The sequence below is a fragment of the Bos mutus genome, chromosome 18, assembly GCF_027580195.1.
Source record: "Bos mutus isolate GX-2022 chromosome 18, NWIPB_WYAK_1.1, whole genome shotgun sequence".
Classification (NCBI taxonomy): domain Eukaryota; kingdom Metazoa; phylum Chordata; class Mammalia; order Artiodactyla; family Bovidae; genus Bos; species Bos mutus.
This window is the reverse complement of record NC_091634.1, coordinates 13,824,608-13,849,522: the sequence shown is the minus strand read 5'-3', so window position 1 is coordinate 13,849,522 and position 24,915 is coordinate 13,824,608. Positions and strand designations below refer to the sequence as shown.

Here is a 24,915-nt window from a genome sequence, read left to right as displayed (position 1 = left end):
GCTGGGAGAAATATCAACAGGCTCAGATATGCAGATGATACCACTCTAATGGCAGAAAGCGAAGAGGAACTTAAGAGCCTCTTGATAAGGGTGAAAGAGGAGCGTGAAAAAGCTGGCTTAAAACTCAGCATTCAAAAAACTAAAATCATGGCATCTGGTCCATCACTTCATGGCAAATAGATGGGGAAAAGTGGAAACAGTGATAGATTTTATTTTCTTGGGCTCCAGAATCACTGCGGACAATGACTGCAGCCATGAAATTAGAAGACGTTTGCTCCTTGGAAAGAAAAGTCCATATAGTCAAAGCTATTGTTTAACCAATAGTCGTGTATAGATGTGAGAGTTGGACCATTGAAGAATTGATGCTTTCAAATTGTGGTGCTGGAGAAGGTTCTTGAGAGTCCCTTGGACTGCAAGGAGATCAAACCAGTCCATCCTAAAGGAAATCAGTCCTGAATATTCTTTGGAAGGACTGATGCTGAAGCTGAAGCTCCAATACTTTGGCCACCTGATTCGAAGAGCCGACTCATCGGAAAAGATGGTCATGCTGGAAAAGATTGAAGGCAGGAGGAAAGGGGAGTGACAGAGGATGAGCTGGTTGGATGGCATCACCAAGTCAACAGACATGAGTTTGAGCAAGCTCTGGGGAGTAGTGAAGGGCAGGAAAGCCTGGCGTGCTGTAGTCCATGGGGTCACAGAGTCAGACACAACATAGCAACTGAAGAACAGACAAGGTGCATTTTACCACAGTGAAAAAAAAAATCAGTGTTTTAAAACCCAGCTGGGTGTATTTGTTTGGGTCTTTGTCTGGATTCTCTATTCCATTCACTGACCTCTGTGTTTTTCCCCACTGTCTTGATTACTGTGGTTGTACCCCAGGCCTTACTATCGGGGAAAGTGAGTCTTCGGGCTTTTTTCATCTCTTTCACAATTGAGTAGTTCTGGGGCCTGGGATTTTTGGAGCCCCTCTGGCGCACCCTTGTGTGAAAGATGGCAGTGTGACTTACCGACTTTCAGAGTCACCCTTGGCGCCTGCCTTGCCCTCGGCCCCCATCTGACAGGAGTTGCACGTTGTGGGCAGACACACCTCTGGTCTGGGGCCCTCCCTCCATGCCAGGCCGTGGCCACCTTCACCATTTGCCCGGAGCAGTGCTTCGGTCTCGTCACCTGTCCCCACATCCACTCAGGCCCCCTTCATCCCGTCCTCAGACGTGCAGCCAGAGTTATGTCTTCCAGATGCAGGCCATCCTCAGAACTTGCCTCGGCTCCCCTGACTCCCCTGGTGGCCTGGTTCAGCCCGGCTCCGCTGTGCTCTCATCCCTCCAGCCACCCTTCTCAGCTGGAATGTCACATTTCACTGGGTGGTCCTGGACTATAAGCCCCGGGGGCCGGGACCGTGCTGCACCACTGCCACAGCCTGGACGGCACATGGTGGGCACGTGTTCTGCTTCTGTTGACAAAATACACGAATGCAAGATGGAACCCGTGAATGGGGTGGTGGTGGGGAGACGAGGCTGGAGAGGTGGGAAGGGCTGGGGTGGGTTTACAAAGGTCTTGACCCTCACAGAAAAACAAAGGCTTTTTTTTTTTTTGGCCACACTGTGTGGCATGTGGAAATTTAGTTCCCCAACCAGGGCTTGAACCCCCTGTAGTGGAAGTGTGGAGTCTTAACCACTGGACTACCAGGGAAGTCCCAAAATCAACCTTTTTTTCTTTTTCATTTTTGTCTATGTCATGCGGCATGTAGGAGGTAAAGGCTTTGAAGAGACTGTTAGCAGAAAAGGAGTTCTGGTGACTTTTACAAATTTAAAAGGATGCGCAGTTATTAAGTGCCTGTGTGCTCAGTCGCTAAGTTGTGTCTGACTCTGTGACAGCGTGAACCCACCAGGCTCCTCTGTCCATGGAATATCCCTGGCAAGAATACTGGAGTGGGTTGCCATTGCCTCCTCCAGGGGATCTTCCCGACTCAGGGGTTGAACCCGAGTCTCCTGCATTGGCAGGCAGGTTCTTCCCAGGTGCTGCGCCATCTGGGAAGCCGGCAATTACTAAGCACCAAAAGGCGAATGAAAACAAGGCCAAGAGGGGCCAGACTTCACCTGTCTGAGTGGGGAAGGTGGGAGGGTGTGAGAACACCCTGGGCCTGAGGCCAAGGGAAGGGCTGAGAGTGGCAGCCTGGCGGTGCTGTGCTTTGCCTGGCAGTCCTCCTGGTAGGCACTTGGCCCACAGACATGCTGGCACACCTGTGAGGTGACTTCTGCCCACGGTTCTCACTGCCGCACCATGTGTAAGAGCAAATGACTGGAAGCCACTGACCTGGCCCCGTGGGGACTGGCTCAAGGCATCGTGGCCCTTCCACGCAGCTGCTAAAGCAGCGGGGCTGTGCTTTGCACAGATGGAAGCCTGGTAAGATCATTAGACATATCTATTTTTTTTCATTTAAAATCACAATTAGCCTACATGTGGAAAGCGCATAAAGTAGAAATGTACAGTATGACCAATGACTTTAAGGGGAAGACCCATGTAACCACTTCCTCCAGTTGAAGTAACAGATGGTGCCAGCCCCTGCCCCCGCCCCTGGAGGCAGCCCCTTCCCTGACTTTTGAGGCAGTTGCTCCCTCCCTTTTCTCTTTGGTTTTGCCCCCTCTGTGTGCATCCCTAAGGAGCATATTTCATTTTACCTGGTTTTGAACTGTTTCTGAACAAAGTCCTAGGATGTGATGGGTTTTGTTTCGCTGCTTCTGTTTAATATCATGTTTGATGTCCGTCCACCCATGGCTGTGGGTCGCTCGTTCTCGCCGTTGTGTACTCTCGTGTGGGGCTAGTGGATCACACAGTTCATTATCCACCTGCTGTGGGCGAGCGTTGGTGTTGTTTCCAGTCTCGCCGATTCAGACTGTGCCGTGTGCACCTCCCCGTGTGTGTCCCTGGGGGTGGATCCGGGAGAGCGCGCCAGGTCCCCAGCGTGTCTTCACCTCCACTGGACGCTGCCAAACGCCTCCTGGTGCCCGCGGCGCAGACGAGCCAGGAACGGTCTTGAGAAAAGCAAAGTGCAGTTGAGTGTGTGGTGTGCAGCCATTTATGATTGTTTTTTAAGTGCAAAAGCATCTGTGTGCACATGCATGTGTGCACACACACACACGCTCACACAGGTATGCATAGGCTCTCAGAAAACAACAGAATCTCTAGTAGAGGTGACTCCACGGCCGAGCTGGGGCAAAGCAGGAGGGCGCCGACCTGCCAGTGTTTCCCCTTCGGGGCCACTGACTTTTGAACTATGTTCCATGTTATAAAGAGACAGAGACTGAGACAGAGAGAAGGGGAAGAAACGGAGGGGAGAGAGGAAGCCTAAGTATGGCAGAACTTATAGTTGAGAATCTGAGTGATGGGGGTTCGTTAGTTTAGTCTCTCTCTGGGAGCATGTTTTAAAACTTCCATTATGCAGTTCTGTTCTGGCGTGAGAGATCCTTTTTCTCCCCCTTTAGCTGTTCCAGGTGTTTGGTTGTGGCATGCAGGCTCTTAGTTTCGACATGCAGTCTCTAGTTCCCTGACCGGGAATTGAACCAGTGTCCCCCTGCACTGGGAGCATGGAGTCTTAACCACTGGGCCACCAGGGAAGTCCCTGTGAGAGGTTCTTGAATGGACATCTCCTTGCCCCTGAGGCCAGTCCCCAGGAGGACCCCTTGTCTCCAGTGAGACTTCCTTTTGGAGGAGGGGTGCTCCCTCCTTCCCCCGCCCTCCCCTGTCCCTTCCCCGTGGGACCTAGTTTCCTTGGCTGGTCAGACCTACCCAGTCCTGACCGCCTCCCTCACCAGAGCCCAAACCAGCCGGTCCGGTTTGGGGACCCGCCCCATTTGGCTCCTGTCTGGGTGGCTGCCTGACAGGTACTTCATGCTGCCGGGGGAGGGGGTAGCCTGGGCCCTGGGGAGGGGGCCCTGAGACCTGCCCTGCAGCGGCCCCAGGCTCAGCTGGAAGCCCCTGGCTTAGTGAGCAGGTGGTGGACCGAAGGGGTAGATGGGGTTTCCAGGCCAGTCAGGCCTCCTGGTCCACATGATAAAATGGCCTGATAAAGTACCTGCCCATTTAGGGCAGTGGTAAGCTAAAGGACTTCATGTATGCTGAGAGCACGCCCCAGCCCAGAGGAGGTTCTCCGGAAAGTCAGGCCACTCATTTTCAGAAGGGTTAATTACACCCTGGCCAGCCAGCCAGCATGGCACACAGAAGTCCCGGCCCTCTCCACCTTTCTCCCCATTGCCGTCATGGCCTTCCAGCCCCCCTCACACCTAAATATGGCAGTGAGGGGGCGGTTCACCATGATCTCCCCTGGCGAGCCTGCAAGTCTCAAGTTCATTTTGATGGGCAAGGGCGTCGGAGCAGGAGCGCCCCGGTCACTGTGCCCTCTGAAGTTCCTGCTAGAATCGCAGCCTGGGTGCCAGGGGACGCAGCAAGCCCCAGATCTCCCGCCACCCTCCCCATCAGAGAGGCTGCTTATGCTGCGGTGCCCTGTCCCGCACCGCAGCCCTGGCCACTGTTTCACACCTAACTGGCCCGGCAGCCCCTCTCAGACGCACAGCCCCGGGCTGTGTAGCCACTGCTCCCCTGGCACCTCACCTGGCCTGGGCTTGAGATGGGGGCATGCGTATGTGGTGGGAGACTGACCCTGCCTACGCAGGGGCAGTGGTTGGGTCCCCTCCCCTCCACGGGGACAGCTGTGGGCCACGTGGCCCAGGCTTTCCAGGCTCAGCCCCGCCTCCCTCCGCCCCGCCCTCCCCCTACCCCTCCCGGGGGTTGGAGCCACAGCCAAAGCTCAACTCCTGCCAGGGCAGGGCCGAGTTGCCAGCCGCTGCCAGGGCAGCTGGGGCACAGAGGCCAGCCAGCTCTCCTCGGTGGGCCAGGGGAACCCCTCGATCCCGGCTCCCTGCTCCGTTTCAGCTGGGAGCCCCCTGTCTGCTGGCCTGCCCCACTGCGGGCAGCCCAGGCCCGAGGGAGGGCCAAGGATGGTGGAGGTGAGCTGGCCCGGCCTCGAGGAGGAGGGGGCGGGCCGCCTGGGTGTGGGGGAGGGCAGCCACCTGAGCGCATGCGAGGGGCCACACCTTTCTCTGGGCCAGGGGCGGGGTCTCGTGTGTGTTTCAGGCGGAGATGGCAGGTGTCTGTCTGCTGGGACTTAGCCCAGGCCTCAGCACAGGTTCCCCCTCCACACATACCCCTCCCCCGAGCGTCTCTGTGGGAGCATGTTTTTTGGGGTCTGGTTTGCATGGAGGTGGTTCTGAGGGGTCACTGGGTGACCACAGACTTGGTGGTGTGTATGCCTGGGTCTGTGGTAGGTCTCATTACCCACTGTGTGTGGATCCCATGGTCTCCTTCTGTATCAGGAGGGCTCCTAGGTGGATGGGGTTTTGGGGTCTGCCTTCCTAGGTGAGTCCAGCCGTCACGGAGTGTCTGGGATTGTGTGTGTGCATGCGTGTGTGTGAGTGTGTTTGTAGGTGGCGGCTGAAGTCTATCTTTGTGTCGTCGGCTTCCCCCAGGATCCTTGTATGTGTCTCCAGGTCTCTCCGGAGCCCTTGCATCTTTGGAATGGCTCTTTACACTGTTTGTGGAAGGGCTTCTGGGTCCTTAACTTCCTGGGGTCCCGACCGTGGGTCCCCAGTGTTGTGACCCTCTGTTCCCAGGGCTTCCTCTGAGCCAGGCCCCTCTTAAGACTGCTCCCCACCTTCTCCCACTGACGCCACGCAGTCGGCTCCGGCCACTTGCTGGGCCCGAGTTCCCGAGGCAGGAGCTGAGGCTCAGGGCGGGCTGGCCCTTCCTGCGCCCAGGCTCCCACTGTCCCGTTTCAGGGGCTTTGCCGTGTGACCAGAGGGTGTGTTCCTGTGGTCTGGGGATGTGTGGCTGGACGCCCGTGCTGCGTGTCTGTGTCAGCTTCTGTGCACTGTGGCGTGACCTTGTGTGCTCTGTATCTTGGGGGTGTGCACGTGCGTCTGTGTGGGAGGGCGGAAGCCCTTAGGTTAGGGGGCCAGGGAGGCCTCTGGAGCCTCTTTTCTGCCTCCCGCCCCCCCTCCTTCCTGCCCCACCTCAGGGGAGGAATGAATGAAGTCTCAATCTGGTTTCCCCAGTCTCCGGGGGCTCGCCCACACTCTCAGGTTTGTTATGGCATCCATTCCCCTCCCCGGGGGGCTGAGGGACTCCAACAGTGTGCCCTTTGTGTCTGTGCCCTGTGGAGCCTGGCCGGGGGGCGGGTGGCAGGGGGCCAAGCCTGGGGCTGCCACAGGAGCCGCCTGGCCTCCCGGGGGGCTCGGAGCACCGTCTCTTCATCCAGCCACATTCTCTGAGCTGTGCCCAGACCTGTGCTGGGCAGGGTGGCGGAGATGGCCCCAGGGCCTGTCCTCCAGGGGGACACAGTCTAGCGGGAGAGGTAGACCGGCCCTCGGAACATAAAGGGGGCCCACTGTGCTGCCCCATCCCAGCCCTGGAGAGGGAGCGTCTTAACAGCGACAGGAGGACTGGCACGTCTGCTATGGGGACCCTGCTCGGGGGGCCCTGCTCTGGGGACCCTGCTCCGGGGACCCTGCTCGGGGGGCCCTGCTCAGGGGGCCCTGCTCGGGCGACCCTGCTCTGGGAACCCTGCTCTGGGGACCCTCTTTCCTTCATCTGTTCCTTTATTCGCGCGGAAACAACAGCAGCGCTAATAACCGCAGTCACCCTGTAGCGGTGAGGACCCACTTGACGCCAGGCACTGCTCTGAACACTTTGCCAGGTCACCTCTTTCCATCATTCAAACATCCCCTGGGGAGAGAGGAACCATCATGACCCCCCAGTTTGCAGACAAGGACATAGAGGCCTAGAGTCACGATCTCCCGGCCCACGGCTTGACGGTGGTAGAGGAGCCACAAGCCTGGGTGTCCACTCTTCCTCACCAGCTGCCCTCGGAGTCCTTGTGGGCAGAGGCCTGCGGTGTGGCCGGAACACGGAGAGCAGGCTGCCCCTTGCTCCCTGCACGGCCAGCTCCAGGCCCTGCTCCCCCAGGCCAGGGTGGCCCCGGATATGTGTCTCTTTGTGGGGTTTCACCCATCGTGGGGACTCACGGTCTCTGGCGGCGTACCCTCTGTGTGATGTGCCTCTGGCCGAGATTTACTGCCACCTGCTCAAATTGCCTGCCTAGGCTGCATGGTGGCAGGGCCTGGGGAAGTGGGCTTACAGCCGGGCACCTCTTGTGTTCGGAACAAACGCCAGGTTATTTGCTAAATAGCCAGACTCTAAGGAAGCGCAGTTCCTTTGCAGGCGTCAAGGTCAGACTTCCAGGCAGTGTGAACAGGGCTTGGGGACTCCTGTCTAACCCTCTGCCCTGCTCCTCCTGGAGTCCAGCCTCATCACCGCGGCAGTGGCATCACTCAGTCACAGCACAGCTATTACTGGTGCCTGCTGCGCGCCAGGCCCGCTCTAGCTGCCAGGGGTGCAGCAAGAACAAGACAGACAAAGGCCCCTGTTCTTGGGGAGCCACCGCTCCCCTCCTGGGGGCAGGGGTGGGAGGCAGGACCTAGGATCAACCGGTATATAAAATGCAAGATGGTAATAAATGCCACGGAGAAGTATAAAGCTGGGTGCAAATTTTGTCAGGGGGTCAGGCAATGTGTTTGCACTAAGACCTGATGATCGAGGAAGGGTGAGCCGCGCGGCTGTGGGCCGTGGGAGCAGTGGGTACCGAGGCCCTGAGGCTGGAGCAGGCTCCGCGTGTCTAGGCCTGGAAAGGAGGGGCTCTTGTGGCAAGGGTGAAGTGTGGGGAGGAGGTGAGGCCCCAGGGCGGGCGGGGCCCTGCTCAGTCCCAGCGGGGAGTCTCATGCCGGTGGAGGGTTTTGTTTTCTTCAGATTCCCTCCTAACCATGCGGCCTTTCTGATCTCGGTCCTGGTCATCAGAGGCTGAGTTGTTTCTTGTGCGTGTTCTCGCCCCATAAACCTCTAGGTCCTGCATCTGGAGCAGAAGCTTTGGCAGGAGCCAGGGTTGCTGGGAGGCAGGAGGCTAAGGGGGCAGTGACAGGTCTTCTCCAGGGGGCACAGTGGACACTTTTGTGCCCCGGCGCTGGGCAGCCCTGGCAGGGACTTCCTGTCTCTGGGCCTCAGTTTCCTAGTTTGGGAAACAGGAGAGGAGAGGCCTCTCCACCCTCACACCCAGGAACCACCCAGAGGGTTTAGCATGGTCAGAGTCAGCACTGAAACCCGTGTGTCCCCTTCACCCACCCAGTAACCACACAGGGCAGAACCCTGTTACTGGGACCCAGCTATAAGAGCCGGAACACGATTCCTGCCCACGCCGAGCCACCGACTTAGCTGGGAGACAACTGACAGGATCGTGACCGTGTAACATGTTAGGTGATGCTAAGGGCTGGGAGAGAACGGACCGGGTGCCAGGCTCTGGGGGGATGCAGCCATGGGCAAGACCAGACCAAAGCCTCCAGCCTTCTCGACCTGTCCAGCGCACCCAGAGCCTACCCATTGCTCCCGCCTCCACAGGCCCCACGTGTCCCGTCCACCCTCTTCCTGCTGGCCTCTCGCATCCTCCGCCTCCGAGCCTCCCTGTTCCTGCCCTGCTCACAGCCTTCCTGCGGCTCCATCTCACGCAGGTAAGAGCCGAGTCCTCCCTGTGCCCCCCGCCCCGCCCCGGCCACTCGGCCTCCGCTCTGTTCTTTGGCCCTCAAGCACTCTGCGGCCCCAAGCCTTTGTGCTGGCTGTTCTCGCGGCCAGGGTCCTCCTCCCCCAGGCACCCACTCCTCTCCCCACCCTGCTCTAGTGTGACCTCCTCTTCGAGGCCCTCCCTGACCGCTTCACTGAAGATCCCCACGTCCCCTCAGCCTCCACACCCAGCTGATCCCTGCTCTTTTTCTTCTCAGCACTCACCATCTGACTCACTAGCTGGCTGTCTGGTGTATCTGCTGTGAACTGTCTCTCCTTTCCCCTCGAATGTGAGCTTGGCAAGGGCAGGGACATCCCTGGCTCTCCTGGCCTCTGCTGTGGGCCCTGCCCCGGGCTTGGCAGAGCTCAGCTCTCACCCAACAAGGATGATGGAATAGATGGTGGGTGGGTGTGATGGGCCCTTTGTGGGGAGAGCAGGTGTCTGCCAAGGAGAGAGCTTGGGCACTTGTCAGTCCCAAAGCTTGAGGCGGCGTCTGGGGACAGTACCTGAGGATTCCCTGCAAGGACTAGGCAGGAGGAGAGTGGGGGGGCGGGCACGTGGATGGGCAGCAAGAGCTGAGCAGAGGTGTGAGGGGAATGGTCTGGAGTTTCAGGGGGGCCGTGAGAGTCTGCCAGGGCTGCCAAGGTGAGCCAGACCCCTGTCCAGCGTCAGAGCACAGCGCAGGGAGGCAGGCAGTCAGGGGGCCTTTGGAGACAGTGGGTGCAGATGATGGCAGAAGGGTGAGGGGGCCGGTGAGCGCGTCTCGGTTGCCCGCTTCCTGCTCTAGTTTCACTTCAGTGACTAGGAAAGGGCGGCCGTGGCCCCTGCTGTGTCCTCCACTCGGGCCCCAGGACCCTGGCCGAGTCAGCACCCTCCATTGCCCTGTTGGGTGGGGGCAGTTTTATTCGGGGCTGCAGGCAGGGCAGGAGGAAAGAAGTCTGCGCGCACACACACACGTGTACACAACGCACTCCCGAGCACGCGGTCACACTCGTGGACCTGGCTCCTCCATGGGCATTCGTTTCCTTGGTGCGGGGAGCCACAGCGTGGTGCCATTTTTTTCTCACGGAAGGTCAGCGGGCAGAGCCTTGTGAGTGCAGGGGGTGACTGGAAAATGGGAAGGTTTTGCTTGGACAGGTGCAAAACCTTCACATCCCACATGTGAAATCATTCACAAGTTTTTTTTTTTTTTTTTTTAATTGAAATAAACATTTTAGAGTAGGATCAATAGGTGTCTGCGTTGGGGAACAAACAGTGAGCTTCAGATGCTTCTCTGCCCACGTCGGTGGCTGCAGGCTGCGCCCTGCCCTCCCGTGTTCCACGTCGCTGGGGTCACGGCTTCACCCTCCGCCTCTGGGTTCCAGGCCTTTCTCTGCCAGAGAGAGACCCTGGGCAAAACCTGAGGTGTCTGAGCAGGGGCGCCACGGAGCAGGTTCAGGTGAATGTATTCATTCACCAGATGTTCGAGTGCCTGCCACGCTGCGTTGTAGGCACTGGGGTCATAGGCAGTGGGGAGCTCGACAGAGGTCAGGCCCTGCTCCCCTGGAGGAACTGACATTCTCGTAGGAGCAGACACCAAAGGCTCACCCACACACACAGAGTTACTTGGTGAGTGCAGAGGGGAAAGATAAAGCAGGGAGGGCGCTGAAGGTGTGAGGACGGGAACAGGGACATTCATGCATAGACTTGGGCAGAGACAGAGAGAGAGGGAGGGAGCTATGTGGAAATCAGTGAGAAGAGAGTTGGTGGGGGCCCAACTGCAAGAAAAAAGGCCCTGAATCGGGGCATGTCCAGGGTGTGAAGAACAGTGAAGAGGCCAGGTGGCTGGGCCAGAGGGGGCAAGGGGGCCTGTGGGAGGAGAGCCGACTGGCCGATCGTGCAGGGGCGAGGGGGCCATGGGGCAGAGTTTAAGGATGTTGACTCTGCAGTGGAGCAACTGTCTTCCATGCCCACCTCTGCTTGGTGATCGTAGCAAGAGGTTTCACCTTTGTGAGCCTCAGTTTCCACATCTGCACGATGGGAGTGAGGTCAGCCACTCCACGGAAGTCCTGGGAGGCAGTGAGCTCAGCGTCGGCATCTGTGCAGGCTCAGGGTCCCCCATGGTAGTAGAGGTGGTGGTGCGAGTCCTGGGGCTGAGCCGCAGTAAACCACGTTTGGTGGCTGGCACTGGCTCTTGGACTGCTTTCTCGCTGCAGACGGACGTGCTGAAGGCCTGTGGAATAGGCGAGGGAGGAGCCCTGGGGGGTGGAGGGTGGCGGCGGTGGGTCCCCACATTATACCGCCTCCCACCTACCACTGGGGCCTGGGCAGGTCGGAGGAGGAGGGACCCTCTCAGCCAGGACGGGTCAGGGCAGGAGAGAAAACGCAGTGTCTGGGTGGACAGAGGAAGGGGAAGGAGGGAGGAAGGGGCATAGACCAGGGACAGCCTGGGAGTTGATGACGATGATGACACGGAAGCACAACCACAGGACAGGCAAGTCTCCAACTGCCTGGGTTCAAATCCTAGGGTTCCCCTCGCTGGGCCTCAGTCTTCCCACCTGTGAATTGGGGATGATGGCCATGCCTGTCTCACAGGTTAGGGGCAAGGGTGGAATGCGATTAGACACAGAGCAGGCCCGGGCACACTCGTGTCTCCGAGGATGTGGCTGCTATCGTTCTGAGAACTGGCGGGGCCCGGACTCGGGTTAGGCCAGCCTGGTGTCTTGAGTCCACTCTGCTTCCCAAGCTGTGTGTGCCCTCTCTGTGCCTCATTCTCCTTGTCTGTAACACAAGGCCCAAGTTGGCCCCTTCCTCCGGGGTCGGGTGTGCAGACTGTGGGTTGAGTGCTTAGCAGAGGGGCCGGCGGGACCGCTGTTACTGTCAGGGTGACCGATGTCTACCGCCCGCTCCCTTGTTGTGTGCACCGGCCCTGGGGCCAGGCCATCGCGCTGGGTTCTCTGTGACTGCTTGCAAGAACTCCTGGAAACAGGTACTATCTCGGTTCTCCTCTAACAGAAGAGGAAAATGAGGCATAGAGCTGCTGGCCCAGGGCCACGCAGCGTGCTTCCCCCGTGGGCTGGCTCAGCCTCGCAGCAGAGCCGGCCTCTGGGCCCTGTGCTGTCTGACTCCTGAGTTCTGGGCATGCCTGGGAACCCAGCGCCCACTCCTTGAGACCCCGCTGCTCCTGGCCAGGCCCCTCCCTTCACATGTGGCAGCTCCTCTCCCTCCCCTCTGTGGCTCCAGTAAAGTCAGGTGCTTGGGGACTGCTGGAGGGGTCAGGGGAGCCCGCGGTGCTCAGAGCTGCCCGGGGTGGGGCTCCCGCCTGGCCACTATAAACACGGCCAGTTCCTCTGTTTGTCCTGCCCTCTGTGCAGCGCCCAGAGGGAAGGGGTGGCCCCAGGCAAATATCCGGAGGTGTGCCCCTCTCTCCCCATCCGCAGGGGGCGGGGGCTGGAGGGCCTGGGGGCTCGCGGGTGGGCATCCTGGGTTGGCTGCCCCCTCTAGCAAGCTGCCTCCTGCCCACCCCGTTTGGATCCTAAGCTCCTCCCTCTCCCGGGTTTAGTGAGGGGTCATGCGGCTAATCCTGTCCTGCAGAGGGCTCAGAGCTGACTTGGGGCCCGCAGGCCACGGGCTGGGGGGTGGGGATGGGCAGGCAGAGTGAGAGAGGCCAAGGTGAGGAGTGAGGCTGGGCCTGAAGCCAGATGGGGGCAAATCTGGGCAGACAGGAGGCAGTGGGACCAGGGCGGGCGGGTGAGGGGGGCGCACGTCTGGGCAGATGGGGGAGAGTCGGGGTGTAGGGACGAGTAGAGGAGCTGGAGCTGCAAGGGAGGCGAGGGCAGAGAAGCCTGGAGGGAGAACGGGATTGGTCAGGGTCCCCGAGGCCTGGGAGGGTGGAATGCACAGTGTTCTGGGGGCTGGAATGGGGGAGCCGCACTGAAGGGGCTCCTGGCTTGGTGGGGGTAGACAAGAGGCTGGGGCAGAGGGCCCCCGACCCTGGCCAGGTCTGTTCCCTGGCAGAGCCCTGGCTCTGGCCACCTGCTGGCCAGGAGGCCCAGGCCAGTTGAGACAGGTTGGCTGCTTGGGTCCCCACCCGCCTCCCACTGGGCTCCTGCTGCCAAACCGGTTCTCCTGGATGGCTGCCCACCGATGGCCCCACCTCTGGGCTGGGGATGGCGGCCTTTCCGCCCTCACGCCCTGCTCCCGGGAAAGGAGCCGGGAGGACAACCAGGGGCTGCCGGGCCGCATCGTGGATCCGCTCACGAGCGTCCTCACTGGGTCACGAGACTCACTGTGCTGGGGCCGACCCCATGCCGGGCACTGTGCCAGGTGCTGAAGAGCCAGCCTGAGCCAGATCGAAATCCCCACCCAGTGCACTTCCCCTCGTCCTTCGGGTCTCAGTTCACACAAGCCCTTTTCTGGGAAGCCTCCAGTATCCCTACCCTGCCGTCCCTGCAGGCTGGGTCTGGTACTCTGTGACCCCAGCCCCGACCATCCTGGGCCTTCAGAGGCTGTCTGGGTCACCACTCTGTCCCTCACACGGACCAGCACAAGGCTGGCCTCAAAGGAGTGAGTTACTGATGGCTGGATGGATGAGTAAGCAAAGGATGTTTTCTTCCCACTTTACAGATGAGTAACCCAAAGCCCCAAGAGGAGACATCACCCGCCCAAGGGCACTTCTAGCAGAGCCAGCAACAAAGCAGGTCTGTGGGGCTCCAGGGGCATGTGTGTGGGACCGGGGTTCTGGGGGGCGCAGCACCTGGGCCCCTGACACAGCTGGGAGTCATCCTCGGCATCAGAAGAGCAAAGGCCAACTGGGCCCTCCCTCCATGCCCCGCACCGAGCCCTGCTCATTAATTAACTCATTAATCCTCCCGGCAGCCGCCCCATGGGGGTCAAGCCGAGGCACAGACAGGCTAAGTCACTTGCCCAGGGTCACAGTAGGTGGCACAGAGAGATTTGCACTCTGGCCATCTGGTTTCCCTGCTCTTCATGTCTCCGGCCCCCTCTGTGGGACACCACCATTCCGCATGTCCCCTTCAGCCCCTTTGGTTTTTAAATTCAGCTTTCATAGGTTCGGGAAGACCCCCTGGAGAAGGGCGTGGGTACCCACTCCAGTATTCTTGCTTGGAGAATTCCGTGGACAGAGGAGCGTGGCGGGCTCCAGTCCAAGGGGTCACGAAGAGTTGGACTGAGCGACCTTCACTTTCACTGAGCGTTTACCACTGCTGCGCCAGGACTGTTGTACTGAGCATTTACCACTGCTGTGCCAGGACTGTTGTGAGGACCGGCCTGGGAACCACGGGCCCTAAAGACGGGCAGTTTAGTCTTTTAGGATCCTTCATGAAGTGGGTCTTGCCCCACTCTGTGAGGAACTTGCCTCCTCCTCTAAGCCTCAGTCTCCTCATCTGTAAAGTGGGGGTATATTAGTGAGGCTGCCTAGGAGTCACGCATCGGACAGGGGCTTGGTAACCATGTGTTGAACAAGTAACCAGAGGTACGTGCTGTTTCTAGCCCACAGTCCAGGGTGAGAAAGCAGGCACAGAGGTGGCAGGCCTTAGGCACCAGTCACAGAGCTCATCCTGTGTGTTGGGTGGGGGCTGGGACGGGGGGCGGCAGATGAGACCGGGCCCGTGGCACCGGGAGTCGAGATGGGAGTTGTAAACGCTGAAATGTAAACACAAGACTGGCTGTGTGTGTGTGAGTCGCTCAGTCGAGTTCGATTCTTTGTGACCCCATGGACTGTAGCCGGCCAGGCTCCTCTGTTCGTGGGATTCTCCAGGCAGGTACACTGGGGCAGGTGGCCGTTCCCTTCTCCAGGGCATCTGCCTGACCCAGGGATCGAACCCAGGTCTCCTGCATCACAGGCGGATTCTTAACCATCTGAGCCACTAGGGAAGCCCAAACATAAGACTGAGCAGCGCAGTTTCCAGAAGTTAGACGTGCTGCGAGATGGGGTGGAAGGACAGGGGGCCTAGGGTATGTTCAGGAGAGGAGCCACCAGCGACTGCCACCTGAAGCGGGCAGGAGTCAGGCGTCAGTCCCCACAGAGGGAGCTGCCACGGCAGGAGGCCCTGAGGTCAGAAGCCACCGTGAGCCAGAGGAAGAGCTGAGAGCAGAGAAGCCCACTGGGAGTGCTCACCTTTTTACCTGAGTGGGGTGGGGCCGCCAGTGGGCTCTGAGCCAGGGGCCTGACTGGAGTGTTCACAGGGTCCCTCGGGCTGCAGATGGGGTGCGGTCTGTGGAAAGGGTGGGGGCGTGGGGAGACCAGGGAGGGATGGAGGAGAAGCAGCAGGTCCTGGCGAGCCGCGCCCTTCCTCAGGCTGCCAACCGGGGCCCCACTCTGCACTCTCCACGCAGAGAGCCTGGAGCCATGTTCGGGAAGAAGAAGAAGCGGGTCGAGATCTCGGCGCCGTCTAACTTCGAGCACCGCGTGCACACGGGCTTCGACCAGCATGAGCAGAAGTTCACTGGGCTGCCCCGCCAGTGGCAGAGCCTGATCGAGGAGTCGGCCCGCCGGCCCAAGCCCCTCATCGACCCCGCCTGCATCACCTCCATTCAGCCTGGGGCCCCCAAGGTATGCTGGCGCCCGCTGCTGCTTCTCCTAACCTGCGCCAACCCCTGTGGGGTGACCCCAGGCCTCAGCACCACACTGGACCCTCCCTTGCTGCCCACCAAACAGATGCACCCCAACCACACCCCCCATCCTCACCTTTCACTCACCTATCCACCACTGATCCCTCACCTGGCACCAGCGCCAACCCACCTTCCCTTCCTGAGAAGCCCCCGCTGACCTTGACCCTCTGACGATCCCCCATGCCAGCCCCAACTCATTTGTCTGTCCTGAGCCCTGTGCTCCTGTCCCCAGGACCACAAACTCCTCCTGGGTCTTGACAGGCCTCCCATCGCAGGCAGAGGGACAGACCAGTTCCCACGTGGTGACCGCCCCAGTGGTCAGGGCTGGGCCAGGAGAGGCCCGAGGGGCCGTCTGACCCAGCCCCAGGGTCCAGGCCAGCTTCCTGGAGTCAGGGTCACCTGAGCTGAGCCCTGAGGGCAGAGGACAGGAGGAGTCATTCAGGCAGATGGTGGAGAGCCAGGGCTTGTTAGTGGAGGAAACAGCCCGCGTGAAGCTCAGGGGGCAGGGGGGTGGTTTCAGTTTTTTCCCTGCCATCTAAGCAAACGTGCCGAGCTGGGATTTTAATCAAGGTGCGTTTCCAGGGCCCATGCTCTTAACCCCGTTCCTGTCTCCATGGTCTTGGCTCCCCGGGCGTGGCCTGTGGTGAGGCTGTTCTAGGGGCAGGAGGTGTGGCCCCCGCAGCCTGCAAAGCCGGCCTCGGAGCACAGACTTCACCTGAAGGGCAGTGGAAACCAGGAAGTCAGCCTGGGTTGTTCCGAGGGGTGGGAGTGGGAATGCGTGGGCTGGTCAGCAGGCCCGGGGCTGACTCATCCTCGCTGGTGCCCTGGGTGCCGTGCCCAGCCCAGCCTGGCGGGAGGAGCCGCAGGCAGATGCTCTCCTCCAGGGTCTCCCACTGAGGTGTTTGTGTGCCCCAGGCAGGGGGCTTGGGATACTTTGAATTCTTTGCCACTGCCTAGAAAAGCAAGACTTTACATCCAAGTCTGTTTCTGCCTTCTGATAAATCGGCTGGGGCCACTGGAGGGGCAGCCGCCCACGCAGGCAGGGTGCTGGCTCTTCTGGGCCCACTGGCCGCACCCAGCCCACCTTGGTTCCACCCCCTGCCAGGCCCTGTGGCTGCATGCCTGCTGGTCATGCCCTTATTCAGGCACTTCCTAAAAATCCTCCCCAACTGCCAGGGATTCCTGACCTCTTATTCCAGCACCGAAGCTTGAGCAGGTGTCTCCCTTGTTTCACTGGGCCCCTGGGGCAAGACCAGGCTGCCCTACTAGCAGCCAGGGTCCAGGAGAGGCAGGGGCAGGCGCTGCCCACAGGGCACGGTGGCCTGTCGGTGGGTTTGCGGGGTTCGAGTTTTCTGCACATATCAGGCAGTGCTGGCCTCAGGTTGTCTGGCAGCCCATGGCTCTGCCTGCCAGTGACTGACGCACGGGACTGGGGCCTGTGCTCTGCACCGGCAGCCCCTTCCCAGCCTGCCCGCCTCACTTGCTCACTCATGGGCTCAGCAGGTACTTAGTGAGGCCTTCTGCGTACCAGCCACTGTTCTGGGCCTTAGATGCAGCCAGGAAGAAACAGTGGCCACCCTCACGAACACTGCACCAGGGGAGCAGGCCACGGACAGCTGTACACGTGCTTCACGTCCGCTGGTTTTGAGTGCTCTGAGAAAAGGAAAGCAAGAGAGCGGGATAGGGAGGGTTCGAGGCTGGCGTTTTACACCACAGGAAGTCAGGGAGAGCCAGCAGCAGAGATCTGAAGGGGGCACACTGAGGAGGGGAGCCCCGGGCAGACGGGGGCGAAGGGCTCCAGGCTGAATGAGCAGCCAGTGCCTGAGGCTGCGGTATGTCTGGTGTGTCTGAGGAGCAGTTAAGAGGCCCCGTGTGCCTGGATCTGGAGGGTGGGGGCCCCTAGGGGGAGCCCTGGAGGCAGTGCGCTGGATCAGGATGGTGGCCCCAGCAGGCAGGGTGCGCCTGGGGCACACAGGGTGCTGGTTTGCGTTCACTGGCACCGGCCCTCGGGCACTCCTGCCCTTTGCTCCGGGCCCAGACCTTTCTCACTTTACCTTCACCCCACCCTCAGCCTCCACGGAAACAGAGGGCGTGTTCGGGGCTCAGAGCCCTGCCAGGCTGCAGGGAAGGAGGTGCCAAGCCGGGCCCTGGCCCCCGCATCCTGTAATTTGCAGCTTTCCAGGGCTTGTTATGGGCTGGCGCAGCCTCTGCCCTCCTTCCCCTGCACCCCCCCAAGTCTGGAGAACAAGGAAAAGGCAGGGGGTGCTTCTCTGAGGGGCATCCTGGGAACCGATGCTCCCAGCCCAGGGGCAACAACCTGATGGGGGGCAGCTCCCCTCCTGTCACGAGGCTCGGTGCTGGGGGAGGGACTGTGGGGCCTCCCCGGCCGCCCCGCCCTCCCAGCCCACCATCACCCATGGCATTTCTTCATTCCGTCTCTGTCTTGTCTCTGTGTGTGTTGTGTTGTCCTGTCCGCCTGTGTTGGATGCACGTCCTGTGTCCCCCTCCTCCTTGCCCGGCCCCCACCCTGCCATTGCCCTGGACCCCAGACCATCGTGCGGGGCAGCAAAGGCGCCAAGGATGGGGCCCTCACGCTGCTGCTCGACGAGTTCGAGAACATGTCGGTGACGCGCTCCAACTCCCTGCGGAGAGACAGCCCGCCGCCACCCGCCCGTGCCCGCCAGGAAAACGGGATGCCCGCGGAGCAGGCCGCCACAGCCAGAGGGGGCCCAGAGAAGGCGGGCAGCCAAGGCCGGGGGGCCAGTCATGGCGAGGCGGGTGGCAGCACTGGAGACAGGCGGCGGGCGGGGCCGGACAAGAGGCCCAAGTCTTCCAGGGAGGGCTCGGGAGGGCCCCAGGAGTCCTCCCGGGACAAGCGCCCCCTCTCTGGGCCTGACGTCGGCACCCCCCACCAACCCGCCAGTCTAGCCAGCGGGGCGAAAGTGGCAGCTGGCCGGCCCTTTAACACGTACCCACGGGCCGACACGGACCACCCGTCCCGGGGCACCCAGGTAACCACTCCCCCACCCCAGGACCCCTGACCGTTGCCTTGCCCACCCTGTTCCCACCCACCAACTCCAGCCTGCCCCAGCCCACTGTCCATCTCCATCTTGACCGCCATTGTCTGTTCCGCAGCCGGGATCCCTGTCCCCCAGCCCCTCCCCTGACAGCCGCCTCTCTTTTCTGTTACAGGGGGAGCCTCACAACATGGCCCCCAACGGGCCATCGGTGGGGGGCCTGGCTGTCCCTCAGTCCTCCTCCTCCCGGCCCACTGCCCGAGCCCACGGCGCCCCCAGCCCTGGAGTGCTGGGCCCCCATGCCTCTGAGCCCCAGCTGGCCCCTCCAGCCCGTGCCCTCGCCGCCCCCGCCGGCGCCGGGCCCCCCGCCCCCGGGCCCCCCGGCCCCCGCTCACCACAGCGGGAACCCCAGCGAGTGTCTCACGAGCAGTTCCGGGCTGCCCTGCAGCTGGTGGTGGACCCTGGCGACCCCCGTTCCTACCTGGACAACTTCATCAAGATTGGCGAGGGCTCCACCGGCATCGTGTGCATTGCTACCGTGCGCAGCTCCGGCAGGCTGGTGGCCGTCAAGAAGATGGACCTGCGCAAGCAGCAGCGGCGGGAGCTGCTCTTCAACGAGGTGGGCCTGCCGCCCCGTCCCCATAGGGCTCCCCTGCCCCCCATGCTCCTCCCGGGGCCCCCCTGCTCCCCCCAGGGATCCCCCACCCTCCCACCTGCCCCACTCCCCCTAGGGCTCCCCTGACCCCCGGCTCCTCCCAGGGCCCCCCGGCTCCTCCCAGGGCTGCCCTGCTTCTCCCAGGGCTCCCGCACCTGCCCCCATCCTCCCGGGGCTCCCCGCCTCCCCACCTGCCCCCCCAAGCTGTCCCAATCCTCCCGGGGCTCCCCTACCCCACGGTTTAGAGGGCATGCAGGGCTGAGAACCAGGAGAGGCCCTATGGGGCTGGGGTTTGCCAGGTGTGAGTTCTGAGCCCAGCTCCTGTCCTCGCTCTTCATGCCTCCCCAGGCTGTGTCCTCTGTCCCCACGATACCCACTGCCATGCCGTCCTGTCCTGGCCAGGCCCTGAGCCCCAGCTCCAGGCCCTGAGCCCCACTGACCCTCTGAGTGCCTTCCAGGCCCCTCACCACGAAGTCCCATACTGGCCCCACACTGTTGACCCCACACCTGCCTCTCCTGGTTCCCCATCTCGGAGAGGCCCCACCACCCCAGTCCCCAGGGTTAGCCTCCCCGTTGCTACCCCAGCCCCCAGGCCTGAGCCTGTCGCCCCTCCCCCAGTGCAGCGCGCAGGGCGCACGTTTAACATGGCTGCCGGAGCTGCACGCAGTGAGCGTCACACCCCCCCTCCAGGCTTTGCCTTGCTAGGCCTTCCTGCCCCTGGAATCTAACCCCCACCCCCACCTTGTGTCTGAGCCGCCTGCTTGTCCTGGTCTCAGCCCTGTGCTTAATGCTCTCGTCCCAGCGCCCTCTCCCAGTGCCAGCCTGGCCATCAGGGCTACTCGCAGACCCACTCAGGGCTGGTCAGAGATCAACATCAGCAGCGTGAGGTGTGCATGGGGTGGGAGCACCCCGGAAGAGAATACAGATGTCAGGCCCCTCGCTGCCTTTTGGGTTTCTTGGCTTCAGGCGTGGGAGGACAGTCCCTGGACTGGACCTCGATGAGCAGGAGTGGCGGGTGCAACTGGACCTGCAGTTTGGCAGGGCCCCCCGAGGCCGAGAGGGCAGGCTCTGGCGGCAGGGGCTGCTGGTCCTCCCCGCGCCGTGCCGACCCCGCCTCCTGCATGCAGGTGGTGATCATGAGGGACTACCAGCATGAGAACGTGGTGGAGATGTACAACAGCTACCTGGTTGGGGACGAGCTCTGGGTGGTGATGGAGTTCCTGGAGGGAGGCGCCCTCACCGACATCGTCACGCACACCAGGTACAGCCGGGCAGCTGGACGCTGCTGGGTCCCCAGAGTGCCCCCAGACCTCGCCCATATCAGGACTGCTCCCCTCCAGACGCCTTAGGGTGGGGCCACCTCTCAGAACCAACACACTGTCCCCATCACACCTCCGGGGCGGGGCCGTGTCCCCATCAGACCCCAGGCTGGGGCCCCTGTCTGCCCCTCTCACTCCCCTCCCCCCACCTGCCCTGCCTTCCCAGGATGAACGAGGAGCAGATCGCCGCCGTGTGCCTGGCTGTGCTGCAGGCCCTGTCTGTGCTCCACGCCCAGGGAGTCATCCACCGGGACATCAAGAGCGACTCCATCCTGCTGACCCACGACGGCAGGGTGAGCAGTGGTGGGGGGTGGCTTGGCCTCCCCCGGCCTCTGCCCAGCTCTCCCCCTGCGGGTGGGTGAGCCCAGCCCCCAGTTCAGTCCCTTGAGGAGCAGTACGTGTATTCATTCCTCGTGCATCAGTCCAGAGTCAGGGGTCCAGGTGAGTGGGGGCCTCTGCCGTCATCAGCCCCAGCCGCTGAGAGCTGGAGTGTAGCCCTGGACCCAGAGCGGGGAGACTGCATCTGGGTGGCCGGCCACCGCTCTCAGCCACGTGACAACCTGCTCCTGGCCTGGCATCCAGGACTGGGCTGCGGACTCTCAGTCCTGTCTTCTGGACTGAGGCTCCGAGTTTGCAGTCCATGGATGAGCTTCCTGATCCTAGAACCTGCATTCGTATTCCAAGAGCAGATGTGATTTTTCAGGGGGATGGGGCCCTTGACTTTCACCAGATTCTGGTTGGTGATCTGCCTGCCCTCCCCCAGGAAAGTTAAGCCAGTTCACAGAGGCGGGGGCTCGGGGGAAGACTTTGCTTCCCAGGGAGTCTCAGTTGGGGTCATGAACACCTGAAGATTCTACAGATGTGTTTGGGGGACACGGGTGAGCACAGAACTGTATGTGCAGTGTGTGAGCAATGCTCTCTGGAGGGTCCATTGACATCCTCAGGAGTCTGAATAGGGCCCATAGTTCCCAAGAAGGTGTAAATCCTTGTTTCTGAGGAGGTGGTTGTTGCAGAGGGACAGGCAGCATCCATCTCACCCCCTACCAACTAAATACATGCCTCCTGCCGGGAAGCCAGGGCCCAGGGCACGGCATTGGGAGCCAGCCTCAGGCCGAATCCCTGCCCAGCCTTTGGTACTCATGGGACTCGGGCTGCCTCCCCCAGGAGTCCCAGCACAGACCCTGTCAAGGAGGCAGATGTGTGATCTCAGGCAGCTGACACCGCTGAGGGCCCCGGCCAGGAGACGGCAGAGCTCAGCCGAGGTCAGGCTCTAACCTCTGGGCAAAATGTAGAAACCCAGCGTGTCGGAGGCTGAGGAATTAAACAGGCAACTGCCTCTGCCCCACCAGCACCTCTGACCCCTGCTTCTGCACCCTGCTCCAGGTGAAGCTGTCAGACTTCGGGTTCTGCGCCCAGGTGAGCAAGGAGGTGCCTCGGAGGAAGTCCCTGGTCGGCACACCCTACTGGATGGCCCCAGAGCTCATCTCCCGCCTGCCCTATGGGCCAGAGGTGAGCCAGAGGCAGCCAGTCGCCCTGCACTGGTTTGCGCTGTTGCAGTCCAGAACAGCCGGAGTGTTGGGTGAGGGGGCTTGGTCACCAGGGACTGTTTGGGGGGCGAAGTAGACTTGCCTGCGTGCACTCCTCGCCGGCTGAGTGCTAGTTCGGAGCCAGTGCTTGGCAGTGGGAACAGGAGGCTGGGCAGAAGGGGCCCTGGCCCTGCCTGCCAGCCTGGGGCAGAGGCTTCAAACTGGCTGATGTGCTCTGAAGATGCTCTTGCAAGCGTTTTTTTAAAAAGAGCTCTCACGTGAGTTTGAATTTGATCCCCTGGTGGCAAGCCAAGTGATATGGGCACAGAAGGCTGCATTCCCTCATGGCAACAGTCAGGTGCTGAGGAGCAGGGGAACCCTGGTCTTGGTCACAGCCCCCACCCATCTGTGTTGCCTACACTGACCTGCTTCACTCCCTGCCATTCTCTGTCTGGCCCTGAGGTCTTCCAGCTGTGCCTGTGGCTCTGAGGACAGTCAGTCAATAAGACTTGACCCAGTGCCTGACCAGGGTGCCTGTGGAAGCATAGCTTGGGGAACCGCAGGCAGGAGTGGAGTCACACTGGGAGGGGAGGCTGGTAGGAGATTCTGAGGGACCATCTCCACCAGGACTGCCTGTGACAAAACCTTCTCAAGAAGGATTTAGCAAAGTGGAAAACCGTGGGTCCCTAGGACTGTAAAGTTTGGCGGGGGCACAGGCTTCATGCCCAGCTGTGTGCAGTGTCCCTCCCGCCTCTGATTGTCCCCGTGTAGCCCTCACTCAGGCAGGTGCTGCCCCATCAGAGCAGAAATGAGGACTGTTTTCCTGACTATCTTGTTTAAAATCTCAGGGTCAACTGTGATTGGCTCAGCTTGGGTCACGTGTCCTTTCCTGAACCAGTTACTGTTTCCGCACTCTGCTGATTAAGACAGCTTGGTCATGCACCATGGACTGAAGTAGCGAGGAGGGGGTTCTCCAGAGGAATCCAGGGGCAGGGGGAGGGGGTAGCAAAAAGAAGGGGATGGATGCAGGGTGGTAGAACCCTTCAGAGGGTTCCCTGGGTGAGGAGTGCACAGGGTCTGGCAGGCTGGGTCCCAGTATCAGAGGCAAAAATGGAAGCAGGGCCACCTGTCTGTGGGTGTCCCCTGAGCGCTGGCCACACCCACACAGCTCAGCCCTTCTGCCCTGCCCCCACCACAGGTGGACATCTGGTCTCTGGGGGTGATGGTGATCGAGATGGTGGATGGGGAGCCCCCTTACTTCAATGAGCCACCCCTCAAAGCCATGAAGATGATCCGGGACAACCTGCCACCCCGACTGAAGAACCTGCACAAGGTGGGCCCCTCCCGCAGGCAGTGGGCGTGGGGGAGACCACACGTGGGTGGGGGAGGGCACCGCCCAGCCCCAAACCCAAGGAGAGCGCTGGGTGTAGGCGGGGCTCGGTGCTGATGGCTCTGAGGTGGTGCTTACTGCGTGCTGAGTCGCCCCCATGCCCCCCAGGCCTCGAGCGTCCATGTGGACTCTGCGCCCTCAGCCCCTCAGAGCTTGCGCTCAGGCTGGCTGGTGAGGCCCAGCAAAGGGACCTTCTGGTGGGGAAATTGCCTGCTGAAAAAGGGGTGCCTCCAGGGCCCAGCTGTTGCCAACTCCTGCCGAATCATGAAAGTAGGGAGGTGGTGAGCCCCTGGGGCCAAGCTGTCAGTGCTGAGGGCCTCTCTGCCCCTCCCTGGGCAGTAAATGCCATCGGCCCGTTGGGCAGGAGGAAACTGGGGACCTGACAGCAAGTGAGCAGACTGCTCACCTACCCTCTCGCCCTGCTCCCGACAGGTGTCACCGTCCCTGAAGGGCTTCCTGGACCGCCTGCTGGTGCGTGACCCGGCCCAGCGAGGCACAGCGGCCGAGCTGCTCAAACACCCGTTCCTGGCCAAAGCGGGCCCTCCCGCCAGCATCGTGCCCCTCATGCGTCAGAACCGCACCCGATGAGGCCTGGTGTCACCCCCACCCCTGAACCAAAGAGCCCCCTGGGTCACCCCTGCCCGGCCAGAGGCCAGTGGGGGGCCGGCCCCCGCTCCTCCCAGCCCCGGAGACACTCCGTGTGGCGCCGCCCTCCTTGCCGGGGGGGTGTGCGGGACCCTACTACTGAACTCCGGTTTTGATTTTGTGACTTTGAAAGAAACACAGGGACTCGTGGGAGCAAGTGAGGCTCCCAAGACGCCCCCACCCTCTGGGACAGGCCCGTCCCCCGGGTTTTCCTGTCTCCAGGAAGGGCAGGCGGCCCCCCATCACTGGAAATCTGCCATGGGGACTGCCGGGGGTGGAGACAACACTACGAAAGGTGTGCGTGTGTGTGAGTGTGTGCGTGCGTGCGTGTGCGTGTGGAAGGTCCAGTTCCGCTGTCCTCCAGCCTACAAGTGGGGGTGTCTGAGACCTCGCCTGACACGCAGCCCCTCCCCCGAGCCATTGCAGGGGTCGATCATGAATGTCTGAAGAGTGGCCTTTTCCCGCGCCCCGAACCCCTCTGTGTGGCTGGACCTGGGATCCAGGGGGCGGGGCTTCCCACCCACCCCCAGCCTCTGCAGAACATGACTACTGCACCTGGACAGCCTCCTCTTTTCTAGAAGTCTATTTATATTGTCATTTTATAACACTCTAGCCCCCATCTGGGGACAGACAGTCCTTGGCCTGCGGGGTGGCTCCAGGGACAGAACCACCGCTTGAAGAATCAGGTTCCTGGCCCCTCAGCGCAGCCCTGCCCTCCCCTCCCTCAAGTTAGTTTTACAATTAAAACATTTTCTTGTTTTGTGTGTGTGCAGTATGTGTAGAGCTTCCCCCCACCCCAGGTCCAGGCCTGCTGGTGGGGAGAGCTGATGGAGCAGGGCTCTAGGCTTGGGGGGAGGCTTGGCTGACCCCAGGATTCCAGCCGCACTAAGGGCCAGGGCCATGTCTCTGGCAAGGAGGTCGGGGGACGGGGCGGCGGGGGCGGGCAGTGAGTTACAGCCCAGCAGCCAGTAACCCGCCTTCTCATGGGGACCAGATCGACGACCCAGTCCTGGAAAGGCAGCCAGTTTACCAGTCCACATGCTAGGATGATCAGCTTGCCATGTCTGCAATTTGCTGGAAACATAAAGGTTG

The 24,915-nt window shown here is 61.2% G+C and overlaps 1 protein-coding gene and 1 long non-coding RNA gene across 14 annotated transcripts in view; one reads left to right on the top strand and one right to left on the bottom strand.

The window, feature by feature from the left end:
- PAK4 (p21 (RAC1) activated kinase 4) overlaps positions 1 to 24,583 on the top strand; it is a 47,683-nt gene extending 23,100 nt beyond the window's left edge. For 2 of the 13 annotated variants that reach the window (XM_070387737.1, XM_070387741.1), the window contains exons 2-11: positions 13,265 to 13,338; positions 13,701 to 14,132; positions 14,996 to 15,212; positions 17,821 to 18,282; positions 18,464 to 18,907; positions 20,071 to 20,204; positions 20,429 to 20,555; positions 21,646 to 21,771; positions 22,987 to 23,121; positions 23,611 to 24,583. In XM_070387737.1, coding sequence (XP_070243838.1) covers positions 15,009 to 15,212; positions 17,821 to 18,282; positions 18,464 to 18,907; positions 20,071 to 20,204; positions 20,429 to 20,555; positions 21,646 to 21,771; positions 22,987 to 23,121; positions 23,611 to 23,766 — 1,788 coding nt within the window. In that variant the 5' untranslated portion in view covers positions 13,265 to 13,338; positions 13,701 to 14,132; positions 14,996 to 15,008 and the 3' untranslated portion in view covers positions 23,767 to 24,583. Of the gene's footprint in view, positions 1 to 4,793; positions 5,004 to 8,499; positions 8,610 to 13,264; positions 13,339 to 13,700; positions 14,133 to 14,957; positions 15,213 to 17,820; positions 18,283 to 18,463; positions 18,908 to 20,070; positions 20,205 to 20,428; positions 20,556 to 21,645; positions 21,772 to 22,986; positions 23,122 to 23,610 lie in introns of those variants that run through there. The other 11 variants (XM_070387729.1, XM_070387731.1, XM_070387728.1 and 8 more) reach the window with 9 other exon arrangements.
- LOC138991776 (uncharacterized) lies at positions 1,203 to 4,681 on the bottom strand. The gene is made up of 3 exons (XR_011467663.1): positions 4,609 to 4,681; positions 2,679 to 3,032; positions 1,203 to 1,450 (listed from the first exon to the last, which is right to left on the bottom strand). It is a non-coding gene; the product is annotated as an uncharacterized lncRNA (long non-coding RNA).
- Positions 24,584 to 24,915: the final 332 nt, after the last annotated feature.